This window comes from Mastigoproctus giganteus, chromosome 2 (genome assembly GCF_048544385.1).
Source record: "Mastigoproctus giganteus isolate SK-2022 chromosome 2, ASM4854438v1, whole genome shotgun sequence".
In the NCBI taxonomy this organism is placed as follows: domain Eukaryota; kingdom Metazoa; phylum Arthropoda; class Arachnida; order Uropygi; family Thelyphonidae; genus Mastigoproctus; species Mastigoproctus giganteus.
This window is the reverse complement of record NC_143576.1, coordinates 28910430-28927984: the sequence shown is the minus strand read 5'-3', so window position 1 is coordinate 28927984 and position 17555 is coordinate 28910430. Positions and strand designations below refer to the sequence as shown.

At 37.7% G+C, this 17555-nt stretch overlaps 1 protein-coding gene across 1 annotated transcript in view; it reads left to right on the top strand.

Annotated features, from left to right (window-relative positions):
- LOC150089238 (dimethylglycine dehydrogenase, mitochondrial-like) overlaps positions 1–17555 on the top strand; it is a 220916-nt gene that overhangs the window by 35716 nt on the left and 167645 nt on the right. The window contains exon 2 of the mRNA XM_090388493.1: positions 6133–6304. Within this exon, the coding sequence (XP_090244619.1) occupies positions 6133–6304 (172 nt within the window). The remainder of the gene's footprint in view (positions 1–6132; positions 6305–17555) is intronic.

Below are 17555 nucleotides of genomic sequence, written 5' to 3'. Positions count from 1 at the left end.
CAGAACTTGGTAAGAGGATCCCTTCATTCCCCTCACCAGTCTTGTTGCCCTTCTCTGTACACACTCAAGCAAGGTGTCAGACGTTTTCCCCACATTAATTTCTGCTCAGATATATCAGTTTAAATCCCATGGATTGTAGATTGAAACTTAAATTTCAACATGAGACAGTGATTGGAGGTCTCATCAGTAACCTTTTCTGTGCACTCAGGCATGACTCGTCTGAACTTGACAAAATTTACTGTGATGGATGTTATCCAAAGGTAAAAGACTTTGGAGATACTTCAAGAAAAAATGTCCGACGGCCTCGCAAACGCGAAAGTGTTCAGCAGACCATAAAGAGGGAATTGCTTGCCTTACACATATTGTTTACAGAAAATGACGTTATGATATTTTTTGTAATTTTAGTTTTACGTGTTATTTTGGTAATTAATCAGTGTTCAACTGAATTTATAGTTTAGGTGTTTTGTAAATTCAAATTGTATTTAAAAGAGAGTATGGATTCACCTAGAAAAGTTAGCTATAACATCCTAAAGATGTGACTGCGGAATTGCTAGCAGTGATTCCCCTGTTAGTTGTGGCCTTTTTTGCTTGCACCCATTATCGTATGTATGCTGAGATTTCTAGCTGATGGAGAGTAATTTTTTTGTGAAAGATGACGGAAGTGTGAGTGACATCTTTGTGCAAGATGTACCGGTAAATGATGCGAGGAATATTTATTGCTTTTTTCACAATGTGATTGCAGACCCCAAGACTGTAAGCGAGATATGCGTCGCTTACGGGCAGCAGTTCAGGAGGGCGGCAAAATTGTTTTTGGCATTGCTTTATTATGTTTATCAATATTTAACATTTAGAGCATTTAATTTTATTTTAGCTACTAGCTGCTCATAGCATCACAGCGCTACTGTGTTGGTCAGCCCCGGGCAATAGTTACATTGTTTTTTTTTCTCCCAGAAACTGAGGTTTCGCTTCCAGTAAACCAGCCAATCACTAATGGTTAAGAGTTACTTAACAGATTTACTTAACAAGTACAGGTCAATGTTGAAAAAAAGTCACAAGTTAGGGTTAAATTTGAAAGTGTATGTAATTCTGCCCAGACATGATAGGAGGGGGTATATGATGAGAGCTTTGTCAATCAGTTCGACACCCTGGAGAGATTATTCAAGGCTCTAGGATAGAATTTTTCACAGCATAGTCTGTGCTTAGGGGAGACAGCTTCTACAGGGATGGGATACACTTAAGTAGAAAGGATTCAAGAATATTTGCTGATGCTATTGATGCAGTGTTAGGTGGGTTGGAAAACTGCTAGCTTGTGATGATTCACAGACTAATAGATTAACAGTAGCTGCAGGCAGAGGTGAAAGTGATTCTTGCAGTGCTTCTATTGGAATGAGCAGCAGCCTGGCACACTGGATGCTGGGGATTTCAAAGACTGCTGGGAGGCATCATGGAACAAGTAAATACATGGGCTGTGTTAAGCAGAGGCGAAGTGAGTCAAAAATTCTTACCGGGCAAAACTTGCTAGTGTTTATGGCCAAAATCACACTATCTTCCATCGGTCTCTGGCCCACTAGGATTTCCCCAGTAAGTCTTATGGCCAGTCCCCCCCTGGTGTTAAGGTAACTAAGAGCAAGAACAAGTAAATACATGGACTGTGTTAGGGTAACTAAGAGTAAGAACAGGTGCATGTATACTTGCATGTACACCAGTGCCAGGAGTACAGTAAATAAATTTGATGAATTTGAAGTGCTGGTCAAGACATCAAAGGCAGATAATGTTGGTATATCAGAGCCATTGTGTCACACAGATATAAGGAATGCAGAATTGGAATTTGGGGAGTATAATGTGTACAGAAAGGACAGACAGGATAGAAAGGGAGTCTGGGTTTATGCTGTTAGTTAAGAAACATATAATCTAAGAAAGTGCATCTAGTTGACATGGGTGGACAGGGCAATGTTGAGTCAGTTTGGTAACATAACCTCTAGTAAAGCAAAATTGAGAGTAAGAGTGTGTTATACGCCTAATGACTGTGATGAGTACAGTGAACAACTATACAAGAGAAATAATGGGCCAGTAAATCATATTGGCTTATAATGGGGGATTTTACCAATCTGATTCATCCCCTTCTAGAGTTTACATAAGTAAAGAAATCTTTGCCTCCTTTGCCAAAGATTTCTCATAATCTGCATTCGCTTGCCTAACCTCCTTTGTGACTTGATTATATTTACCATACGCTTCTCTGTCGCCTGTTAATATATATGCATCCTATGCATTTTTCTTCTCTGCCATGAGTTTTATTAGTTCATCTGACATCCATTTAGGCCTAATCCTCGAATATTATTTCTTATTTGGTATGAAAGGCTTTGTAGCTTCCAAAATTTATTCCTTGAATGCTTTCCATTTAGAATTTGCTGTTGGTAACATCATCAGCCGGTCCCACTGTATTGAATTTAAAAAATCTCTGAAACTACTATAGTTACCTTTACAAAAGCAAAAACCCCTTCCCTTTACCCCTGATGGTAGTTACATCTTTGAGTAAATCCCACATCAGCACACTGTGATCACTGTCACCCAGTGGTTCCCCTATCTGTAAATTCTTAATGCATGAATATTCACTGCTGATAATCAGATCAAGAGTATTACTCCCTCTGGTTGCCTCTTGAACATGTGCTGTAGAAAATGATCATCCAATAAATCCATAAAAGTCTTGCTAGTAACCAATGGAAAAGTTGTCATCAACTTTTGCTATTGGCAGACATACTCTAGACCTATTCGACCTATCTTTTTCCTATGAATGTAATTTAAAAAAAAATTTCCTCATTTGCCAGTAATAATACTGGCAAATGAGTATTACTAGCACTAATAATGTTGGACCATGATGGTATGTGGCTGCTCTCATCTACAGGATCATTTTCTTATTGTAAGCTGTCTCACAATGACACATTAGAACTGTTATTTTGTATAAGGCAATGTCTTTGAGTGAAGTCGGTGTTTTTGAATTTTTTTTTTATAATGCAATCCACATAAAATGTAAAAAAAAATCTGCAAACAACTATTTTAGAATTTCTATTCACAGACATAGAAGAATTCGCTATTTTAGTTTCTCCTTGTTCTTCCTATATTAAAAGTATAAATGTAACTAACAGGAAGTTCATTCATTTAATCAATCAGTTTTCTGTATGCAAATTATGAATATAATTGATAAAAAAGTGCTTATTATTATACTTTATATTTTATTTGATTTTTAATGCATTCTATGTAGGTTTTTCTGTTACCTGCATGTTGAAAAACACTAATAAATGATGGAACAAAGAGAAAATGCCAGATTTTGTTTCAACTCAGGATATATTGTGCAAAAAGGATAGGTGGAACAGGACCAGGGTATGTCTGCCAGGGGCAAAGGTTGATGATGTTGTAGAGCAGATATCGTCTTTTAAGGGCACAAAAAGTGATATGTTGTACTCGTTGGCACTAATGATATTAAGAATAGGAGACCAGCAGAATTACTTAACAAGAACAGGTCACTGTTGAAAAAAAAGCTACTAGATTTTTCATACCAACTAAGAAATATTGTTAAAGGTTTAGGCCTAAATGGATGTCAGATGAACTAATGAGACATTTAGCAGAGAAGAAAAATGCATGGTGACACAGAAGCCTATGATAGATATAAGCTGGTCTGTAACCAACTCACAAAGGAGGTTAGGCAGGCAAAGGTAGATTACGAGAAATCTTTGGCAAAGGATGCAAAGAAAAACAGCAAAGAGTTCTTTACTTATGTAAACTCTAGAAGGAAGGGGATGAATCAGATTGGTCCACTGGATATTGTTGGTTAAACTGTTGATGATTCCGCTCAGGTGGCTAACAAACTAAATGAGTATTTTGCAGCTGCATTCACACATGAGGAGTTATTTAGGGAGGGGAATGCCAGAGGTGAATTGAACTCTGGCAGTGAGCTAGATGATTTTGTAATAACTGAGAGCAAAGTCGAGGAGAAATTGTTGAAGATAAACCTAAGAACGGCACCTGGGATGGATGGGATCCATCCAGTTATAATGAAGGAGGCAGCAAGGAAAGTCAGCAAACTCTTAGCCATAATTATGAGAGTATCATTAGAGTCAGGGGAGATCCCCATGGACTGGAGATGTGCAAATATGTCCCCAATTCACAAAGGAGGTTCAAAGGGTTACAAATAATTATATAGACCTCTTAGTTTAAATTCTGTTCCAGGGAAAATAATGGAGTCACTGGTTAAAGAGGTGATACAGGATCACCTAGACAAGAGTGTAGTAATACCTCAGACACAGCATCAGTTTGTTAAGGGGAAGTCTTTTCTGACTAATTTGATTGGATACTACGATATGGTCATAAATTAACTGGATGCAAAAAATAATTTTGATATCATATACTTGGATTTCAGGAAAGCTTTTGATACTGTTGCACATGGAAGACTGCTGTACAAATTGGAGCAGTATAGCATTAAGGGCAAGTTACTGCAATGGATAAAGGGATGGTTGAGTGGGAGACGGCAGAGAGTGGTAATAAATGGATACTGCTCTACGTGGACTAATATTATTAGAGTCTTCTAGGGTTTGTTGCTAGGCCCATTGTTGTTTTGTGTATTTATCAATGATATTGATGAAGGTATAACAGACATAATGTCAAAGTTTGCAGATAATACAAAGGTTGGCAGGGATTTTAATGACAGTAAAGACAGTATGCTACTGCAACAGGATTTAGAAAAGTTAGGCAAATGGGCTGAGAAATGGCAACTGAAGTTTAACATTAACAAATGCAAAGTACTCCATATGGGTAGCAGTAACCGAAGAGAAACGTGCCAAATCTGTGGTACTACACTTAGAGAGGTGGAGAATGAAAAAGACCTGGGGTAATTGTGCAGTCAGATATGAAGTTCTTTGAGCAGTGCAGATGGGCTGTCAATGATATATAGGAATTTTGCTAGCAGAGACAAGGAGGTGATTATCCCTTTGTGTAAGGCCACATCTTGAGTACTGTATACAGGTCTGGAGGCCTCATTTTAGGAAGAATGTAGAGTTGCTAGAATGGGTACAGAGAATGGCAACAAGATTGGTGAGAGGAACAAAGGGGGTGTGCTTATGAAGAAAGGCTTAAGTCCTGCAAGTTGCAGCATCTGGAGACTAGGCACCTGCGAGGTGATCTGATTGAGATATGGTATAAGGTGTTGAATGGTTTGAGCAGGCTCAATGCTGACGGGATACTTCTGCTTGCTCAGATTAACAACCTGAGGGGCCATAGATTCAAAATGAGGAAAGGCATTTGTAGAATAGATGCACAGAAGTGTGCCTTAACCAGTGTTTAGTTGACTGCTGGAACAGACTTCCATCTGTTGTTGTGGATATCTTAAATAAATTTAAGGCTGAATTAGACAAATATTTGGAGCGACCAGATGTGTGAAATGGGAAGGATTTTTTTTGGCTGATACTGTATAAGCTTGCTTTCTTGCATCGTATATTCCTCAACTAATGCTAATGCTAATGACAGTAAATGATCCAAAATCTGTGCTGCTATGCACAGATTTTGGATCATTTAGTTAAATGAGTTCACTGAGTAAGGGTTTAATTTGTGAAAAAGGGAGTTAGTTCCTGTTGTATGCTAGGCCACATTCGGCATAAATTACTTAAGGGTTTTGGCAAAGTGAGAGAGAGGACTTTGGAGCACCCCCTCCTGCTTTCGTGATGTAACTCTGTTGGACTATTTCTTCCCATATTGCAAGAATAATAATTTGATGGTCTAAAGGGCAAAAAAAGAAATTCTACAAATGAATTGGTGGCTCCTCTCAGTCATAGAATATGACTCAGTCATATTCTATGACTGAGTCATATTCTATTCTCAGTCATAAATCATAGAAATGTTTTCAACAATTCTGTGATTGATCTCACAGGTCTGTAGGTGTTGAAGGTGATTATGTTTAAAAATACTAAATGATTTTTTTTCGTGCTAACATCTGTTTTCTTTAAATCGATTCCTTCATAAGAGGGGCTACATAAGGAAGCAGAACATACATGTTCTGCTTCTTTATGAACCCCCCCCCTCCAATTCTTCTCTTTATAATCATAAGATTATTATTAAAGTGTAATATAGATATTTTCCTTCCAGTGCAAATGTAGATAATAATTTCACAAAACATGTAAAGGATACAGCAGAAGTTGTTATCATTGGAGGAGGTGCAGTTGGTGTCAGTATTGCATATCATTTAGCCAAACTAGGAATGGAAGATGTCTTACTACTTGAGAAGTCAGAGCTAACTGCTGGGTCAACTTGGCATGCTGTAAGTTGCATTTCCTATATGTTACTCAATGAATTCACATTTGTTAGTACTACTTTTCATTCAAAAATATCATTAGCATAAATAGCATTTCAGAAAAGAGTGAAAAACAAAGCACTTATTAAAATTGCATCCTCTAAATAGATAAAGTTAACTTTTTTCCCCCAGAAATTTATTTCACCTAATTACATATGTTCTTGTAGTACTGTACTGTCAGTTTATAGTGAAAGAACTGCAAGTTGTAGGGGAGAATTAGACTTTATTGAATTGCTGTATAATCATCTCACCTTAAATAAGGAAAAATTGTTGAATAAAAAAAATGAGAGTGAAATACTATTAAAAACTAATTGCAAAACTGGGCAGGCTTTCCTTCTCTATCATCTAAAATTGAAATGCTGCACTACAGAGTACATTACTTTTTTCAGAAAAAAATTACCTTGAAATTGTTTACCAAAAATTTATATTAGGCATTTTGCATACTCTTAAGAAAAGTAACACAAATTCAAAATGAGAAGTATCACTCTGGTTGGATTCAGAGCTGTCCATTATTATCACTTAGAAGTGACATGTTACTCTCTAGCACTGAGTATTGTAGTTATACTTGCGATGATTTTCAAGATGAACATTGCATATCTCTTTGCATTATTACTGTACTAATAAAAAAAATATAATTGACTTGTCACCTTTCTTCAAAAGAAATTACCTGTTAACACTGCCCTGACTCATACCAATTTTAGGAAAGGTTTTGAAAAGAGTGTTTTAGATGATTAGTCAGAACTTTCAATTCATAAATTTCATATATATTTCTTAAAAGTGATATAGCATAATTTAATCTGTCTTTAATTTATTTCACGGTTATAAAGTTATGCTGTTGGATGCAAGTGTGATTTTTGTGTGAGAGTGTGCACGAATGCCTCTTATGTTTGTTGGAGCTTTGTTATTCATAAGTCCAAGAAGTACTAAAACCTGAAATACAAGTTCATGGATCAAAGAATTATGGCAAAGTTTCATGAAAAAAATGCTCCAAGTGCACCTCACTCCTTCAAGAAAAAGATGACATAGATGCAGCATGCTTAAAATTGCCATTGATTCATCATCAGACTTTTATGTAGTAGTAGTAGTGGCATGTGATGGAAGAAAGCAATGGAAGCTAGTACACTTATGCAGCATCAGCCTAAAAAAAAAATTACAAAACAATTCTTTCTACATGTTCGTCCAGTTCCTCCTTAAATTTATTTAACCTGTCAACTTTCACAATGACAGATGGAAGTTTGTTTCAGAAATTGTTTGTTTGTTTTGTTATTTGGTTTTTAGGAGCATTAGCAACTAAGGCCATATTGCTCCCGGATATGCGGTGGTCATTCCCCGACCTTTCCGCATCCTCCGTATTTGGTGGTGACGGGCTCGAACCCCGGTCTAATCAAGAAGCGTGTGCTATGCACTGCTGCTCCTTCCCACCTGGCTACGGAGGTGCCGTTTCAGAAATTAACCACCCGCTGCCTAAAGGCAAATTTCCGCACATCTATTCTAACTCTGTCTTTCCTCAATTTGAATTTATGCCCTCTTAGGTTCGTAATCTGAACAAGTGGAAGAATCCCATCAGAATTCAGCGTGCTCAACCCATTCAAGGCCTTATACACCTCAATCAGATCACCTCGCAGGTGCCTAGTCTACAGCCACTGCAATTTGCAGAACTTTTTTATTATTATTATTAACCATATGGTGCAAGGAAGCCTGAGGCTTATGCTGCACCAGCCAAAAAATATTTCTGAGTTACCCTGAGAGAGAGAGAGAGAGAGAATGAAATCACCAAGGAAAAAGAAGAATGATGATATCCAGCTCAGGACCTTGGATGTGCCAAGCCCATATTCACCAGATGTGAGCCCCTGGGGTTGTCTCTCTTGGTAAGAGGATCCCTTCATTCCCCTCACCAATCTTGTTGCCCTTCTCTGTACATGCTCAAGCAAATCTACATCTTTCCTAAAATGAGGCCTCCAGACCTGTATGCAGTACTCAAGGCGTGGCCTGACCGTTGCCTTATACAGAGGGATAATCACCTCCTTTTCCTTGCTAGCAAAATTCTTGTATATCATTGACAAAACCCCTTGACCTGCCCTCGCAGCCTGTCTACATTGCTCAAAAAACTTCATATCTGACTGCACAATTACTCCCAGGTCTTTTTCATTTTCTACCACCTTAAGTTTAGTACCACACAGTTGGTACATTTCTCTGGGGTTACTTCTACCCATATGCAGTACTTTGCATTTGTTAATGTTAAACTTCAGTGGCTACGTCTCAGCCCATTTGCCCAAATTTTCTAGATCCTGTTGCAGTAGCACGCTGCCATTACTGTCATTAACAACCCTGCCAACCTTTGTATCATCTGAAAACTTTTGTCTTATTTTATGTGAAGGTATTCCACATTTGATAGCAATACTTGTGATCTCATCTCATGTGCAGAGCATAAGTCTAGTCCCTCAATTGTTAAAATTTGTCTTTCTCTCCTCATTATTGGGCCAATTCCCTCCTGCCATTTCTGCCTTTCATTCCTTTATTGGCAGTTTGGTTGTGCTGTTGATGTCATACATTTTACATTATACATATACAGTAGACTGTTGAAATAATGGCATATTGAGATCGGATGTATACTACAAGTCTACAACGCAGATGCCTTGCAGTGCCGAAAAAAGAAAACAGCAAGTCACGTGATTATTGCATTTGCATTGCCATTTTGAAAGTGAATTCTGTACTGATAACATGGATTATACTATTGTTTTACATTTATTTTAAATTTAAAACCCCTCACTATGGCTCCTAAAGTTAATAAACCTCATACAGAGAAGAAAAGAGGAATATTAAAGCTTAGTGACAAACTTGATATAATCGAAACTATTACATTAGGGTCACCTGGAATGTTAATTCAGCCTGGCAACCCAAAGCTCGTAGGTTCGAATCCTGCGTCGGGCTTGAATCAGAGTAAAAAATGCAAAAACTTTGGGAAGTGCATTATGGCCACAGAAGCCGATGCACCAACAACTAACAAAAAAAAAAAATGTTAATTCATATACCCACGTGTATTGTGTCTGTAAATTGCGTGTGTTCTCTGCTTGATTTGCCTGTTTTACTGGATGAAAAACTCCAGTTTCTAGGTGGAAAAAACCTTGCTATCCATGCCTGAAACCCACTAACTCAGCCACAGAGTGAAAAAAGCTTATAAAAGTTCCTTGCGGGATTCGAACCCGGGCCTTTTCCATCTGGCGTGGGATACCTCTGTGCTACCCGCACAGACTAAACTTGATATAATAAAGAAAATAGAATGGAAAGTAAGCAGAAGTGTGTATTATTGGCAAAATATAACATTGGATTGTCAACATGTTTATGTTTTTTTTATGTGCAGTTAATAAAATTGCATTCTTAATCTCTCCATTTCTTATTTGGCCTCATTATTTCTGCATTAAATACATTAAAAATGAAACTTTCTAGAAAATGAAACTTTCTAGATAACGGAAAAATCTAAATAACGGCACTTTGAATCTCCAAAGGTGCCATTATTCCAAAAGTCTACTGTATATTTCACTGTCTGTATTTTATCAACTCTAAGTTCTCACAAATTTTCTAAAGAAAGTTTCATGGAGGAAGTAGCGTATGGTTTCATTAATTCATTTATTCATTTAAGCAAGCCAATAAGCTAGTTACCACCCATGCTTACACATAAGCAACTAGAACTCATCTGCTTAGAGAACATAAAATGTAAACAATCAGTAGTTTTATTTAAAAACAACAAAGCAGAGACTGCACTCTTTGGGTCAACTTTAACAAATTGAAAGAAAAAGAGATTCAGTCAGAGGGAGTGACCTTCAGCCTCACGGTGGGAATGGGACATCACACCCCACCACAAGGAGGTAGGTCACTATTATCCTGCTCACACAATAACTAACTCTGCATGAACAATCATATACAGCATAAGTTTTAATTCCTGGTAAGTTCTAACCATTAGTGTCTGCAGAGGGCCAGGAACTCAGCCTCACAACAGGGACAAACAGTCCATGGCTAGATCTTCCAGCTAAGTATCACCTCTACTGGCACTATGTTAACATCAGTCATGGCAATCAGCCTGTAATACCTCTCCCAGGGAAACTTCTGAGCCATTTCAGCACCTTAATCAAAGTCCATCTTACTCCTGACTGTATCAAGTGCTTGTTCAAAGTCGGTACGTGATCTAGTTAAAGCAGCAGACTCATGCTCAGAGGAGAGCCGCCTCCTCCAGCAGTTTGCATACCTGGGAGGATCAATGAATTTTGGGAAAAGAGTAAATAAGAAATAAGAATTATTTGCTTCCCTTCTCACATAGGTAACTATCCAGTTGATCTTTGAATTTATTCAAACTGTCAGCCTCAACTACCTGCAAAGGCAACCTGTTCTAGCAATCAATTCACTGTTTAAAAGAAGGTTTCTTACAATCTAGTCTAAATTTCTTCTCTAATTTGAATTTATGCTCCTGAGTTCTGGAATTTTCTATAATAGTGAAAATTCCACCTTCATTCATTTTGCTAACATCTCTCAGAGCCTTATTAACCTCAATCAGGTCATCTCTGAGGTGCCTGGTTGCCAAGATTTGTAGCCCACATAATCGGAGTGTTTTCTTGTATGGTGGCCCTTTTACGGATCTCACAATGTGAGGGCGCCTCTGTAGCCAGGTGGGAAGGAGCAGCAGTGCGTAGCACACGCTTCTTGTTTAGACCGGGGTTCGAGCCCGTCACCACCAAATACGGACGATGTGGAAAGGTCAGGGAATGACCACCGCATATCCTGGAGCAATATGGCCTTAGTTGCTAATGCTCCTAAAAACCAAATAACAAACAAACTCACAATGTGAGTTGCTTTTCTTTGGACTCTTTCAAGAAGCTCAATGACTTTTTTTTCAGATGAGGTCTCTTGCCATACTTGAACACAGTATTCCAAATTTGGTCTTATAATTGTCTTACACAGTGGGATTATGACCTTCATATCTCCACAGGATAATGCTCAATAAATCATCGGTAGGACACCATGAGCTTTCCTGGATGCCTGTTTACACTGTTCAGAAAATTTCATATCTGCTTGTAGTATAACTTCCAGATTTCTTTCTTCCTCTACTGTTTTTAATTCGATTCCACTAAGTGTATAATTTATTTTGGGGTTGCTATTCCCCAAGTGTGCAACTTTCATGTTATTAATTAAGAGTAAAAGTGTAAGAGAAGATTCAGAAGTGAAAAATTCCGGAGAACGAGCAAGACAGTTTGTCTTCTTTACTGAACTAAAGCTCTCACAAACTGAAATAAACTTTGCAAAAAAAATGACCTATAATGGAGTGGAAATAGGGTTGAATGACCTATATAAAGAAAATAGAAAAATACACCTGGAAAATGTAGAAGAAAATTTGGCTGCTAATGCATGTCTTTGTAGCTTTTTCTTTCTCTGAAGAGATAGCTACAAGGCACTCCAGTGGGTGAAGGAAGAACACAGTGTTTCAATAACCCCTCAACCCAGGACAACTGAGTTGTGTGGCTGTATCCTTGTATCTTCTTCTTGACCTCATAAAGACTTTTATTATTTATCATTCCCTTGGTATTCCACAGTCATGAAGGGTTTTGCGAATATTTTTATGTACCATAATAAAGATATTTATTTATTTAATTTTTGTCCAATGCAGTTCTCTCTCGTTACCGTTTATGATGTTGGGAATCTGGTGAATTATGATAGATTGTTTCCTGACGTTCTGATGCCACTAGTATCAGTGATGTGCCCAAGTATATCATCCTGTACCAATTGTTGTGAAAAACATTCAGCCATCACAACATCACCCATGCAAACAGCAGTTTGGTGTTTTGAACATCCAGTTTCGACAATACAATGATTTAATCCCTTTCAAAGGTTCTCAGCTATACATAATGTTGCCATTGCTTTACATGTGTTAAAGGCATTACATGCTCTCTTATATGGTCATTTGCTCACCATTTGTTTTCTTGCTAATGTTTACACACATTTTTATAGCATATTCAGATTCCCCCATCAGGGTGGTAACAGACGCATTGTTGGATATTTTACTGCCCTGATCAGCTAGATATGCTTTTATATCCATTTACATCACAATTATGTTTGCAGATTTTCAGGTGAATTCATCCATTCTTTCCAGGTGAGCAAATTTCAGTGCACTGCAGTGCAGTATAATAATTCGTAGAAATAGAAAATAGTCAGTGTGATTATTGTTATTTCTCTCTCTCTCTCTCTCTCTCACTGATTTTGTTGTATGGTTGTTTTGTATACATACAGTATGTGGTTTTAAAAGGCAAAAAAATTTTCACTGCCTTTTCATGAAATGCCATATACTACGAGCAGGATAGATGTTTGAAAATTTACTTTTAATCAGAAAGTAATTGACTGTTGGAAAAAACTTTATTTGGTGTTTTGGAAGTTGGTTGATTGAATAAATTTAAAATGCATTACATAAATTATTAGAAGGTATGAACAAATGAAGTGGGTAGTGTTTTTTTTTTTTTTTGTTACTGTAAAGCCTTCTTTACAATGTTGTGCTACTGTGCATTTACTTTTACCTAAAACTGAGTAATGTCTGTTACTTAGTTTTAGGTAAAACTAAGTAACAGACATTAAAAAAGGATTGATAATTCACAAATTTCTCAATTAGCATTAGCATTAGCAAAGGCACATGATGCAAGAAAGCAAGCTTATATAGCATCAGCCAAAAAAAAAAAAAAACCCTTATTTCACCCATCCACTCGCTCCAAATGTTTGTCAAGTTCTGCCTTGAATCTATTTTTTACAGGACTTCTGGTGGATAGCAGTCATAGAACACTTAAGAAAGTGGTTTCAAGCAAGATTAGATCTAGCCTTCATGCTTTGGGATGTTAAAAGCATGGGAAAATAAGGTAGATCAAGCGTTTGAGGGGATGTAACAGCATAAGAAGATTTTTTGCATACCCAGCAATTTTCTAAAAATGCAGAAGTATAACATGCAGGAATAGTCTATTGGAAAAATTTGCCCCTTTTATCTGCCCTTGCTTCCAGGTATTCACAAACAATACTTGTAGTGCTTTTAATATCTGAATATGAAAAAAAAAAGAAGAACCTTTTCATAATTATTTTTATATCCCCTCCACAAGATTTTAAACTTAAAGTAACTGTGTTAATGAAAAGCAGTAATCACAGTTGCTTGAAGATGCAAAGTTAACCCATTTATAAACCAAAATATATCTAATTAATGTAGATCTTGCAACCCATTCTTTTTTCCAAAAAATAGCATCTAGTTTTGAATGTTTTACTTCAAAAATACTTGTACTTTGTATCTTAGTTCAAATAACCTTTTTAAAAACCTTTCAACTTGACAGCCATTGTACTTCAGTATGAATTAGTAAGTATGCATGATCAGCCCCATTTTGTCATGCAAAATTGTAAACTGATAAATTCAGTGCATTGCTCTGAATGTGGAGCCAATTGTGTGAGGGTCTGCAGGACCCAACATGACATTCAGTGATATCCTGTTCTTTGTCTAATCAGTCCACACATCTTTAAAACTCTCAATACCTTTCAAAAGAAGTGGTTTTTTTTTTTCCATTGAAAATTCCAGAAATTTTTTGTTAGTGTTTTTCAGGACTAAGTGAAGCCTAGTCTGAATAATTATGTGATGAGTATACCAAACAGCTATACAGAGAAATTGAGCTGGCCAGTAAATCAGAATGTCATATAATGAGGATTTTAACTTTCCAGATATTGATTGGAATTTGTGGGTTGGTCACTCACACACTAGCAAGACTTTTGTAGATTTCTTGGATGACTATTTTCTACAGAAGCATGTTGGAGAGACAACAAGAGGAAGCAATACTCTTGTTCTGATTATGAGCATTGCTTCTACATGCATTAAGAATCTGATGGTAAAAAAGACCCACTGGGTGGCAGAAATCGAGGTGTACTAATGTGGAATTTAATTAAAGGCATAACTACCATCAAGGGTAAGGGCAAGACTTTTGCTTTCATAAGGATAATTATGGTAGTCTCAGACAGTTCTTAAATTCTGTGCAGTGGGACCAACTGACGATGTTACCAACAGCAAATGCTAAATGGGAAGCATTCAGGGAATTAACCATACAAGCTACTAGGCTTTTCATACCAACAACGAAAAATACTGTTCAAGGCTAAGACCTAAATGGATGTCAGATGGACTATTGAAACAAGTGGCAGAGGAGAAAAGTGCATGGGATGCATATAAATTATCAGGTGATATAAAAGCCTACGGTATATATAAATTATTCTGTAATCAGGTCACAATGGAGGTTAGGCAAGTTAAGGCAGATTATGAGAAGTTTTTGGCAAAGAATGCAAAGAAGAGCAACAAGGATTTCTATGCCTATATTAACAGTAGAAGGAAAGGATTGAAACCCATTGAGCCAATTGGACATAGTGGGTTAACTGTTGATGACCCTACTCAGGTTGCTAACAAATTGAATAGTTATTTTGCATCTACATTCACACATGAGGAATTCTTTAGGAAAAAGGGATGCCAGAAGTTTGATGGGGGGGAGCTAAATGATGATGGGGAGCTAACCAAACTCTGATGGGGGAGCTAAATGATTTTGTAATAACTGAGAGGAAACTGGAACAGGAATTGTTGAAGCTGAACATAAAAGAGGCACCTAGGATGGGATCTATCCAATTATATTAAGAGAGGCAGCAAAGGAGGTAAGTAAGCCTTTAGCCTTAATTATGAGAGCCTCCTTGAATTCAGGCAAGGTCCCTGTGGACTGGAGATGTGAAAATGTATCCCCCAGTTCATAAAGGGGGATCAAAAGGGGGCACGACTAATTATGGATCTGTTAGCTTAACATCTGTTCCAGAGGAAACAATGGAGTCAGTGGTTAAAGAAGTAATGTAGGACCATCTGGAAACAGTAGTAGTAGAAGTAGTGGCATGTGATGCAAGAAAGCAAGTGTATGAGCTTATGCAGCATCAGCCAAAAAAAAAAAAAAAACACATCATTCTCTCCAAATGCCTGTCCAGTTCTTCCTTAAATTTATTTAACCTATCAACTTCCATAACGACAGATGGAAGTTTGTTCCAGCAATTAACCACCCGCTGGCTAAAGGCAAATTTCTGCACTTCAATTCTACATCTGTCTTTCCTTAATTTGAATTTATGCCCCCTTAGGTTCATAATCTGAACAAGTGGAAGGATCCCATCAGAATTCAGCGTGCTCAATACATTCAAGGCCTTATACACCTCAATCAGATCACCGCGCAGGTGCCTAGTCTCCAGCCACTGCAATTTGCAGAACTTAAGCCTCTCTTGGTAAGAGGATCCCTTCGTTCCCCTCACCAATCTTGTGACCCTTCTCTGTACATACTCAATTAAATTTACATCTTTCCTAAAATGAGGCCTCCAGACCTGTACGCAGTACTCAAGGCGTGGCCTGACCATTGCCTTACACAGAGGGATAATCACCTCCTTTTCCCTGCTAGCAAAATTCCTATATATCATTGACAAAACCCCATGACCTGCCCTGGCAGCCTGTCTGCATTGCTCAGAAAACTTCATATCTGACTGCACAATTACTCCTGGGTCTTTTTCATTTTCTACCAACTTAAGTGTAGTACCACACAGTTGGTACGTTTCTCTGGGGTTACTTCTACCCATATGCAGTACTTTGCATTTGTCAAGGTTAAACTTCAGTTGCCACTTCTTAGCCCATCTCCCTAAATTATCTAGATCCTGTTGCAGTAGCACACTGCCATTAACAACCCTGTCAACCTTTGTATCATCTGAAAACTTCGACACTAAGCCTGATATACCTTCATCAATATCATTGATAAATATACAAAACAACAGAGGACCGAACACCGAACCCTGTGGGACTCCACTAATAACATTAGTCCACGAAGAGCAGCACCCATTAATTACCACACTCTGTCTTCTCCCACTCAACCATCCTTTTATCCATTGTAGCAACTTACCCTTAATACCATTCTGCTCCAATTTGTACAATAGTCTTCCATGCGCAACAGTGTCAAAAGCTTTTCTGAAATCCAAATATATGATATCAAAATTATTTTTTGCATCCAGTTCCTTTGTAACCACGTCATAATATCCTATCAAATTTGTCAGACTAGACTTTCCCTTAACAAACCCATGTTGTTTATGAATTATTGCTGCAGTCCTGTCTAGATGATCCTGCAATGCATCTTTAACCAATGACTCCATTATTTTACCCGGAGCAGAAGTTAAACTAACTGGTCTGTAATTACTTGTGTCACCCTTCGATCCCCTTTTGTGAATTGGGGATACATTTGCACATCTCCAGTCCATGGGGACCTCCCCTGAGTCCAAGGATGCTCTCATAATTATGGCTAAGGGTTTACTTAGTTGCTTTGCCACTTCCTTTAATATAACTATATAGATCCCATCCACCCCAGGTGCCTTTCTTATGTTTAACTTCAACAATTTCTCCTCCACTTTGCTCTCAGTTATTACAAAATCATTAAGCCCCCTGCTGCAATTTGATAACCTTCTGCCATTTTCAAACCTTAATATCTCCTCATGTGTGAATGTAGATGAAAAATACTCAATGAATTACAAAATACTACAGTCAGAGCATGGATTTGTTAAGGGGCAGGCAGCTTTGTCTAAACAATCTGATAAGTTACTATGATGCAATGACCAAAGAACTGGATGCAAAAAATAATTTTGATATAATTAAATACTTGGATTTTAGAAAGGCTTTTGATACTGTTGCACATAAGACTGTTGTGTATAATGGGGCAGTGTGGCATTAACGAAAATTACTGCTTTAGATAAAGGGATGGTTAAGTTTTTTTTTTTTTTTTTTTCTTTTTGTAGTTGTTGGTGCATTGGCTTCTGTGGCCATAATGCACTTCCCAAGGTTTTTGTAGTACTTTGATCCAAGCCAGAGGTGGGATTCGAACCCGCAACCTTTGGGTTGCTAGGCAGGCACTTTACCCACCCGGCTAACCCTGTCGGCTAAAGGATGGTTAAGTGGAAGAAGACAGTGGTTATCAGTGGGCACTGCTCTTCATGGAATAATGTTATCAGTGGTGTTTCCCAGGATTCTGTGCTGGGCCCATCATTGTTTTCAGTATTTATTAATGATATTGATGAAGGTATATCAGGCGTAATGTCTAAGTTTACAGGTGATAGACAGGGTGGTTAACTACATTAATCAGGGTGAGCTACTGCAACAAGACCTTGT